Genomic DNA, 11404 nt, shown 5'->3' with positions numbered 1-11404 from the left:
TGTGTGCTGTGGCCCCTGTGTGCTGTGGCCCCTGTGTGCTGTGGCCCCTGGCCCCTGTGTCCTGTGGCCCCTGTGTGCTGTGGCCCCGCGCTTCCTCTGTGCCTTCAGGTTGCTAGTGGATGTTACGAACTGCCGCCTGATGGATGCTGAGGCCTTTGCTACATACCCCTGCACGCTTGGAGGGGTGGGGGGGCTCTGCCTGTCACACACCTTCGCCACAGGGGATCCGTATCAGCGCTCACCGGCCGAGTTCCCTGTCCTCACCACACCCACGTTCTGGTCGGCGGTGGCTAAGCACGGCGTGGAGCACCACATCACCACCGTCGGCCCTCCAGTCTACGCTCGGCGCCTCGACTCCGCAAAGCTGGTGAGGGGCCAGGGGGGAGTTCACCACCACGGAACGCCTGGGCATCGTGCGCCGCTCCAACGGCCCGCGGGCCTCCCCCCTGCAGCCTTACGGACAGCAGCTGGGCCGACCGCCTCCCGTGGGTCACGCTTGGTCTTCGCTCTGCTCCCAAGGAGGACCTCCAGACCTCCTCCGCCGAGCTGGTGTAGGGCCAGCCACTGCCAGCTCCGGGGGAGTTCCTCCCAGAGGCCGCGTCCCCCTGGTCGGCCGACTCTCATCAGGCGGGGTCCCGGGGCGTCGCTGGGGCCTTGGTCCCCATTCCGACATCTCGCCACTGCGCTCCCCGGTCCTACGTGCCCAAGGACCTGCTGTGGGCCAGACACGTCTTCATCCGCCGCCACAGCCATGGGACTCCCTCACAGCCCCCATACGGTGGACCCTCCCGCGTCCTGGAGGCGGAGCTAAGAGCTTTGTGGTGGACCTGGGGGGTGAACCAGAGCGGGTCACAGTGGACCGGCTCAAGCTCATCTGGACGTTGACAGACAGACAAGTAACGTATGGCGGCCGTTATCAGGTTAACGTTATCAGGCGGCCCAAACGTTTAGCAGGAGGGGGTCAAGGGCCCCCCCCCCCCGGCCCCCCGGCCCCCCTCCGCTCCGATTCATACAATTAGAATAAAGTAGAAACACTACCATCTAGTGGCCATACTCGGTTATAGCACCAACTTTATTTTATTTGTTTAAAAAACGACATATTACATCATACAGAATTTACCAATAGGGCGATCACTAAAGATAGAAATGTAATAATTACTGATAACTGAGCGATTTATTGAGCATCACTGAAAACACACCTTTTTAAAATAGCTTTCATCATCAAACTCTCCTCATCTGAACAATTCATCTTTCTCACTGTAGAGGAAGCTCAATGCATAATACTTTTAATAACTGTAGAGGAAGCCAAAGATATGATATTGAGGATAATGAATTCCCTATTGCATAAAAAAAGTTTTTGAGTTAAAAAAAAGTGTGTGTGTGTGTGTGTGTGTGTGTGTGTGTGTGTGTGTGTGTGTGTGTGTGTGTGTGTGTGTGTGTGTGTGTGTGTGTGTGTGTGTGTGTGTGTGTGTGTCAATACAACTGACTCAGAGAGACTGAGATACCAGACTTCGTAAACCCAAACCCAGGGAGGAGGTCCTCCTGGGTGAAGGAGGTCCTGAAGGTGTGGATGTGTGTCAGTGTGTCTGAGGACCCTCCTCCACCTGGGGACACTCTGTAGAAGGACAGAGTGCCAGCAGGCCGGTCCAGATACACTCCTACTCTGTTAGAGCCAGGGGGGGGGAGATGGATGGCTGTTCTTATATTGTTGTGCTTGGCAGAGTAACGGTCATCAAAACAATAAAGAAACCAGGACTTGTTGTTCCCTCCAAAGTTGCTGTCATCACCATCTCCTCTCCTTATGATTCCTCTGTATGTCACTCCTACATCAACACCTCCTTCCCTCTCTACCTCCCAGTAACAGCGACCAGTCAGACCCTCTCTTCCCAACACCTGGACCCAGCGGTCAAACCTCTCTGGGTGATCAGGATACGGCTGCAGCTCTTTAGCTTTCGTCACCTTTCTGTTGTCCTCAGACAGAGAGAGTCGTCTGTGGGCTGTGTTTGGGTCCAGTGTGAGTTCACAGGCATCTGAGGGGAGAACAAGACACCGTTACCATCGTTCAGTGTTGACCGTTCTTTCATAGATATCCTCCACTCGATGTTCGGTGAATGAAATAAGAGAGAGAGAGACTAAGAGGACGTGCGGTCGGTTCATAGAGTAACTGGCAGAAAGGCCTCCGGTTCTCAAAGGAAAGCTAGCGTCCATATGAGAGAAAATAATAACTGATAACCGCAAAGCACTACACGCACGCACGCACACACACACACACACACACACACACACACACACACACACACACACACACACACACACACACACACACACACACACACACACACACACACACACACACACACACACACACACACACACACACACAGTCCCGCGGTCGCACATCCAAGCAACTCATAGGAACGAGGTCTTAAAGAGGACATATTATGGTGTTTTCTCAACAAGTAAACATAGCATATGAGTTCAGGAAAACATGTTTTTGAAGCTGTTTGCTGGAAATAGCTTCTGGGAAACAAAATCTCTCCTACCGCTATTCCCCTCTGTTTCAGTCCCTTCACAATGTGCTGTTTCTGGTGTCTGTAGCCTTCATGCAAATGAGCTGCTGCCCATTGACCAATCAGCTGTCAGAGTGAACCACAGCATGGAGGAGAAGTGATTGTTGCCGTTTGCGGACTCCCTGAGCTCTATATCTATATAATATAATAATAATAATAATACATTATATAATATATAGGTATCTATATAATATATCTAATATCAGGGCCAAAAGCTATGTGCGCCTCTGATGATATTATGAATCATAAAGACTGCGTCTGACGTCTCTGGTCCTTCCACAACAAGTAAAGACTCGTAGTGGGGGTTATCTCGGCCATGGTTCAGAAGAATTGGGGGAAAGGGACTTTGGCTTTGACTCTCTGAAGTCCGGATTGAACCGCGACATGGAGGAGAAAGGGATTGTGCTCCCGGAGCTGAGCTGCCGGACTGCCGCCGAAGCTCCCCCGCCGTACTCCCGGAGCGGGGCTGCCGGACTGCCGCCGGAGTTCTGGCGGCAGTCCGGGAGCTCCGGCGGGGGAGCTTCTCCCTGCCAGGCGGTCACATCTATTTCTGTATGGAATCTCCCTGCTTCTGAAATGCACGAACATCTCCGCCCAGCGCTCGTCCGCTGGTCCAGGTCCACAAAATCGTATCTATGCTCTGATTGGAGGGGGTTGGGGAAGTGGGTGGTAATATGCAAATGTACCCCCCCCCCCCCTCCTGTGTAGGAGGGGGCGCTGAAACTGACTCGCTCGTTTAGTAACTGTAGGCGGGGTACTTTCAGAAATGCATATCTCACTCAAAAAAGCATGTACAGACTTATTTCAAAGTTTGTATGTGTGTGGCAGCACCAGAGACCCAAAACAACAGCCCAAATCCCAGGAAAAGTGTTGTTTTCATAATATGTCCCCTTTAACACACTCACTGTTAGAGTAGCACTACTAATAACATGCGGTATGGTAGCGTTTAAATGGCGGCTATTGTGACACGGTTTCAGTATCGGTATACCGTACTGCGACACTATGAGGGGCTGTTCCGTTATTATAGGGCAGACTAAAGGGCTCTTTATGGTTCCACGTCGACGCAACGACCCCGCAGACGCTTCCACGCAGTCCTGAACCTTTCTGGTCCTGCGTCGGGTTTTAGTGAGCGGACCAATCACAGCCCTTGCGGCTGCGTCGCCTCGACGGAAGGTTACAATTTTTGGGAGGCGCACGTCAGGCCCTCGCGGTGGACGCAAGGAGGGTCCGCAAAGACGTAAGGGGTCCGTCACCCCCTTGCGTTGCGTGAACGTGGGACCATAACCAGCCCTTAACAGTCCTCCGCTCTCTGTTCCCTACAGGCTGCTTGTTCCCGCCGCCGTCCTGATTGTGGGCGGGGCATCGGATATTGTCGTTATTATTATATCCTACCTTATCTCCTAAACAATGTAAGACCTTCCTTGTGTTTCCCTGAATGAAAAGCACTCGGGGCGTCCTGTCTGGGCCTTAGATCTACTAAAGCACTGGTCCTGTCTGGGCCTTAGATCTACTAAAGCACTGGTCCTGTCTGGGCCTTAGATCTACTAAAGCACTGGTCCTGTCTGGGCCTTAGATCTACTAAAGCACTGGTCCTGTCTGGGCCTTAGATCTACTAAAGCACTGGTCCTGTCTGGGCCTTAGATCTACTAAAGCACTGGTCCTGTCTGGGCCTTAGATCTACTAAAGCACTGGTCCTGTCTGGGCCTTAGATCTACTAAAGCACTGGTCCTGTCCGGGCCTTAGATCTACTAAAGCACTGGTCCTGTCTGGGCCTTAGATCTACTAAATGGGATGGGGGGGGGGGGGGGGGGGGGGTCCTCGCTGGGCGGCCCTCACACGTAGCATCGGAGCTACAAATCATATCGGGTTAAAAATCATTTTGGCGGGTGTTCATAAAAACTTACTTTACGCCAGTTTGGCCGGTGATGCATGAGGCAATCTCAGAGCCACTCTACACGGCATTTCAGAATGTTTGTAAACAATAGCCGTAAGGACACTTCAGAATGTTAGTAAACAATAGCCGTAAGGACACTTCAAAATGTTAGTAAACAATAGCCGTAAGGACACTTCAAAATGTTAGTAAACAATAGCCGTAAGGACACTTCAGAATGTTTGTAAACAATAGCCGTAAGGACACTTCAGAATGTTAGTAAACAATAGCCGTAAGGACACTTCAGAATGTTAGTAAACAATAGCCGTAAGGACACTTCAGAATGTTAGTAAACAATAGCCGTAAGGACACTTCAGAATGTTAGTAAACAATAGCCGTAAGGACACTTCAGAATGTTAGTAAACAATAGCCGTAAGGACACTTCCGGGTGGCAGAACGCGAGCGGCTGCCACTGACCTGAAGCCATCCAGCCGGCTACTGTGAACATAGTTACATAGATAAAACCATTGTTGATCTGGAGTTGAAACGATGACGTAAACAATATTAATATAATATAAGTTATATTTATATATATTAATGAGACGTCCTGTAGCACCCCGCAAGAAGAAAATCATTCATTCAAGCCATTGACTCTGTTTTCTGGATCGCTCTGCCCTGGTCAAATGACATGGAAGGGTTTGTTTACTAGTGGTGCCATCGGAGAACGCTTCGGCTTTTGCCACCCGGAAGAACCAATTGTGACGTCATGGTGAATTGTCGTACTGTTCTCGCTCCCTGGGCAGTACTGACTACATTTCCCATGAGCACTGTGGTGATGCTACGTGATGTTGTGTGGGGCGCGCCCCACTGGTGGGGAATAGAGACGTGCAGGTGGGGCGCGACAAACGGGAGGAAGTGTCACTGAAAACTCCATGTTTCTTATGGTAGGAGCGAAAGCTTGACAGTAGGGCTGGGCGATATGGGCCAAAAGTCATATCTCCTGTTTTCAAGCAGAATGTCGATATAAGATATATATCAATATTTGTTCATGCAATAAAATAGGTGCCGTCGCCGCGCTCCAACTGGTCGTTCTATATCGGGGGCGCCGCGTCGCTGTGCTCGTTAACCTGCCTTGCCGATTGCAACTCAATCCTAAATTTGGGTGTAGGCCAGGGTAGCTAAACATTTTAAAATGAGTCAGTCAAAAACAGTCGGAGCAAGATGTTGCAAATGCATGTTTTGCGCTGAAGGGGATTTAAAAAAGTGAGGCGAGTGGTGGAAGAGCGGGGCCGGGGCAGAGTGTGTGTGAGCCAGAGGCAGAGCGGAGTGGAGAGAGATGAGCAGAGCAGAGTCCTGCACGCCTCTTATTTGCAAACCCGCACCCGTCCTTACCCGCAAAACTTAAAACCACATCCGACCCGTGTTCCGACAGTAGCGCAAATTACATTCCGCACCCGACCAGACCCGCTATAAATTGATACCGACGCCCGACCCGCACCAAAAGGAAAATCAGACACATAAGATGGAACGCCGGGGAATTACACCAGTGATGTTTGGTGTGGTGCTTTAGATTGCCGTGCAAAAAAGCACATCATCCACTGTGGACGGTTTTAGTTGACTCCTCCGCTCCTGAATAGGCATCAGATCCAGCACCGGAGAAGTCTCGCTCTTTTTTCTCAGCTGCACTTTTATTTTCTCTATCTTTGAACTTGATGTTATTTGATGTTATTTAGTTAGAATTTAGATACAACATGATGTAACTTGATGTTACTTCAATAAATTTGGAAATGTTAAGCTTGGCGTATTTCATTAGCATTGTGTTGGGGCGATGGGGGCAGGTGGGGCTTGAAAATCCCCCCTTGTCCAAAGTGGGGGATGACCGAAAAAGTTTGAGAACCACCGCGTTAAACTAAACGCGGCGGTGGTTGGTTGGACAGACGTCTGGGGGCGAGAAGGGGAAGGAGGCAGGGGATGACATTGAGAATATCAACAACAAATATCAACAAAAAATTTGGCTAGTGGAAATTCTGATTGGCTGGTAACTTTAGAAAGTTACCAGCCCAATTGGCTGGTAATCAAAAAAGTTAATTTAGAACCCTGCACACGGGGGTCAAACTCGCACACGTTTCAGCCCTCGTACGGCTGGCCACTCACGGTTAATATTTCTTAATGCTGCGTAACATTCACTAGGAAGCAAATATCAAACGAGAACGAAATATAGATTATTGTAGAATATAATTATTAAACATCAACAGTTTGATGAAGGTGATGTCCACCATCATCTTCATTCCCAGGATGATTTGACTGAACCAACGTCACCTCCTGCTGTGTGGATGGACTTTCCATCTCTATAGTTAGTGTGTGTTGAGATGAATCAAACTAAACAGACACTTACATCTCTGTGGAGCTGGTTTCATCCTCCACTCTCCACCATGCTCCACACTGGGGAGACAAAGAGAGAGCAGCATGTTGTCTTTAGACAGGGAAACATTATTCACATGTTAACAAAGAGAGAGCAGCATGTTGTCTTTAGACAGGGAAACATTATTCACATGTTAACAAAGAGAGAGCAGCATGTTGTCTTTAGACAGGGAAACATTATTCACATGTTAACAAAGAGAGAGCAGCATGTTGTCTTTAGACAGTGAAACATTATTCACATGTTAACAAAGAGAGAGCAGCATGTTGTCTTTAGACAGGGAAACATTATTCACATGTTAACAAAGAGAGAGCAGCATGTTGTCTTTAGACAGGGAAACATTATTCACATGTTAACAAAGAGAGAACAGCATGTTGTCTTTAGACAGGGAAACATTATTCACATGTTAACAAAGAGAGAGCAGCATGTTGTCTTTAGACAGGGAAACATTATTCACATGTTAACAAAGAGAGAGCAGCATGCCATCTTCAAAAACTGAAATATTAACATAACTGTTGTTTCTAAATGAGAGCACATTATCTAGTTATATAACAGTAACATGTTCCACTGATCCTTGTAGGAGACATTGTCCCTGAGTGGTGAGCTGTCCTCTCCATACCTGAGAGTGTCCAGTCTCCAGTGTGGATCCTCCAGTCCAGCAGAGAGCAGCGCAGCTCCATAGTCTCCTGGGTGATTGTAGCTCAGGTCCAGCTCTCTCAGATGGGAGGGGTTGGAGCTCAGAGCTGAGGCCAGAGAAAAACAGCCTTCCTGTGTGACCAGGCAGCCAGACAACCTACACACACACACACACACACACACACACACACACACACACACACACACACACACACACACACACACACACACACACACACACACACACACACACACACACACACACACACACACACGTTCAACACATGCTGAACCATTGTGTAAAAATGTCTTGATAACAGGGAACAGACCAGTGTAAATGTATTGGCGAGAGTGAACACCTATTCAGTCTATGGTCAGAACGTCCAAAATAATTTCCCAAAAATCCAAAAATGTAACGAAGAACTTTAACTTCAACAATCATTTACACACTGAATAACTGAATAATATAACATAAGTCTCATTATATCAACAAAAATGGCGACTTGAAATCGATCAAATGTCTTCTGATATGGAACATTGTGGCGTAACTGTTTGCACATTATGTAAAACTGACATTATAATTATTAATACATTTCATACAACAATTAGTTTAATTGTTTTTGCACATTGACTAAAACTGACCTGAGAGTTTGCAGTGTACAGTGTGGACTCCTCAGTCCAGCAGAGAGCAGCTTCACTCCTGAATCCTGCAGATCATTGGTACTCAGGTCCAGCTCTCTCAGACTAGAGGAGTTGGAGCTGAGAACTGAGGCCAGAGCTTCACAGCATCTCTCTGACAGATGGCAGCCAGTCAGCCTTTAAACAAAACAAAAACAGACAGGAACACGTAACTCTTCAGAAATTATATGACTATTAACATGAAGTAGGTTGAATACATGTCAGTTCAGCTTTCATTTAAAGGTGACATATTATACCACCAGGTGTGAGTGTGATTACCCTTTTTTTTTTTTTAAACGGCTCTCACAAAATCACACTCACACCTGGTGGTATAATATGTCACCTTTAAACAAAGTAAATATCTTTGTATCATATAATTATGTCTCTGTATACTTGTATAAGTGAGTATATTTGTTACGCCTGGACCAACAGACATGTATTGTAGATGTTTATATTATTCTAGTATTATTGTGTTGCATGTGTTGTAATACAAGGTCTTAGAACATATACAGAAATGTTTTGTATATTATTGTAACCTTTAACTTGTGTTGTGTATTGTAGTACATGTTATTAATGAACCTACAGAGATGGTTTGTATATTATTACAACTTATATTCTAGTGTTATATATTTTGTAAAACATGTTATAAGTTAAACTACAGAGATGTTTTGTATGTTGATATAACTTTTATATTGTAGTACTGTGTGTATTGTGTTGTCTATTGTAATACAGGTTATTGGTGAACCTAGAGAGATGTTTTGGAGGCTTTGACCACTGGCAGCAGCCTCAGAAGACCCTCCTCTGAAGCAGAGTATTTCATCAGGTCAAACACATCCAGCTCCTCTTCTGATGACAGTAAGATGAAGACCACAGCTGACCACTGAGCAGGAGAGAGAGATTCTCCAGAGAGACTTCCTGATGTCAGGTACTGTTGGATCTCCTCCAGTAGAGAACGGTCGTTAAGCTCATTTAGGCAGTGGAACAGATTGATGCTTCTCTCTGGAGAGAGATCTCCCTTTATCCTCTTCTTGATGTAAGACACTGTATTCTGATTGGTCTGTGAGCTAATTCCTGTCTCTCTCAGCAGACCTCGTAGGAGACTCTGATTGGTCTTCAGAGAGAGGCCCAGGAGGAAGCGGAGGAATAAGTCCAGGTGTCCGTTCTCACTCTGTAAGGCCTTGTCCACAGCACTCTGGTAGAGGAGATCAGATTTCTTTCTAATAAGAGTAGACCACCTGGATGGTTGATCTTCTGAGAGCAGATTGACACCAGTGTCGATGAAGGACAGCAAGACATAAAGGGCAGCCAGAAACTCCTGGATGCTCAGATGGACAAAGCAAAACACCCTGTCCTGGTACAGCCCACACTCCTCTTTAAAGATCTGGGTGAACACTCCTGTGTACTCTGAGGCTGCTCTGATATCGATGCCACACTCTGACAGGTCTGCCTCATAGAAGATCAGGTTTCCTTTCTCCAGCTGGTTAAAAGCCAGTTTTCCCAGAGAAACAATGATCTTCCTGCACTCTGAACTACAGTGTGAATCTGTATCAGCTCTCCCATGATACTTCATGTCCCCCTGTATGTACTGAACCCTCAGGAAGTGGATGTACATTTGAGTCACAGTCTTGGGCATAACTTCCTTTCCCCGGGTTAATTTGAATAAGTCCTCCAGAACTCTAGCCGTGATCCAACAGAAGACTGGGATGTGACACATGATGTAGAGGCTTCGTGAGTTCTTGACGTGGAAGATGATTTTGCTGGCCAGCTTCTCGTCTCTGAATCTCTTCCTGAAGTACACCTCCTTCTGTGGGTCAGTGAACCCTCTCACCTCTGTCACCATGTCAACACACTCAGCAGGGATCTGATTGGCTGCCGCAGGGCGTGTGGTTATCCAGATGCGAGCAGAGGGAAGCAGGTCGCCCCTGATGAGGTTTGTCAGCAGCATGTCCACCGAGGTGGACTCTGTGACATCAGTACAGATCGGGTTGTTCTGGAAGTCCAGAGGAAGTCGACACTCATCCAGACCATCCAAGATGAAGACAACTTGGAACCGGTCGTATCTGCAGATTCCTGTTTTTTTGGTCTCAATAAAGAAGTGATGAAGAAGTTCCACCACGCTAAACTTTTTTTCTCTCAGTAAATTCAGCTCTCTGAAAGTGAGGGGAAATATGAAGTGTATGTCGTGGTTGGTTTTGCCTTCAGCCCAGTCCAGAGTGAACTTGTGTGTTAAGATGGTTTTACCAATGCCGGCCACTCCAGTTGTCATTATTGTCCTGATTGGTTGATCCTTTCCTGGTAAGGGTTTAAAGATGTCTTCACATCTGATTGGTGTTTCCTCTCTGGCTGGTTTCCTGGAAGCTGTTTCAATCAGTCTGACCTCATGTTCCTTGTTGACCTCTCCACTGCCTCCCTCTGTGATGTAGAGCTCTGTGTAGATCTCATTCAGAGGTCTTGACTCTCCTGCTTTAGCGATTCCCTCAAACACACACTGGGTCTTCTCCTTCAGATGAGACTTGATCTTATGTTGGCACTCAGCAGCAACACTTTCTACATTAGAAAACAAAATAATTGATGTATCAAATTAGTACTCCGGCTTTTTTACTCTTAGTGCCCTGTTTAAAAATAATGATCATAAATCTAAATCTGTTTTCAAAATAAGAGTATCTTACTCCTCAGTGTGTCAGCCAGCTCCTCCAGCTTCAACTGCTTCATGCAGAGCAGTGTGATGTCTTCCACTCCCTCTCTGGCGCGCCTCCTCTGCTCCTCTTCCTCACCATCCATCTCCTCCTCCCCCTCCTCCCTCTGGCTCTCTGAGCATTGTGGGTAATCTGGGAAGAGAACCCTCCAGAGCTTCTCCACCTCCTTGTCTAGAAAAGCGTGTGCGTTCTCCTTGATCCGCTGGAACAGAACAAACATCAATGAGAACTTTACTGTGTTTTAATGCTTTAATGTAACTAACTGAGGACATCAGAAGCGTCTGTCCTGGATTCACGTCCTGCTGGTCTGAAGAGGGAAGCCTGGAGACTGTTAGCTCCAGGAGAGATGTTGTTCACATGTCATTCATGACTGAACTCAGTGTTGTACATTTACACACCTTCAACTCTGTGTGTTGCTGCTGTACAGACGGACCACTGGGAACCTTTGACCTCCTCTGGTGTCTGTGGAGCACGCACGCGCACACACACACACACACACACACACACACACACACACACACACACACACACACAC

At 47.3% G+C, this 11404-nt stretch overlaps 1 protein-coding gene across 1 annotated transcript; it reads right to left on the bottom strand.

The window, feature by feature from the left end:
* Window positions 1-1344: 1344 nt before the first annotated feature.
* LOC311350092 (NLR family CARD domain-containing protein 3-like) lies at window positions 1345-11089 on the bottom strand (the record flags this gene model as incomplete). Its single annotated transcript, XM_084470126.1, has 6 exons — window positions 1345-2030; window positions 6836-6882; window positions 7479-7652; window positions 8138-8311; window positions 8923-10720; window positions 10843-11089. The coding sequence occupies 6 exons, from the start codon at window positions 11087-11089 to the stop codon at window positions 1474-1476; spliced, it is 2997 nt and encodes a 998-aa protein (XP_084326252.1). The 3' UTR covers window positions 1345-1473.
* Between the last annotated feature and the right edge of the window lie 315 nt (window positions 11090-11404).

Source organism: Micromesistius poutassou (assembly GCF_964030765.1).
Source record: "Micromesistius poutassou genome assembly, chromosome: 7".
NCBI lineage: Eukaryota > Metazoa > Chordata > Actinopteri > Gadiformes > Gadidae > Micromesistius > Micromesistius poutassou.
This window is presented reverse-complemented; position numbering and strand designations above follow the sequence as displayed.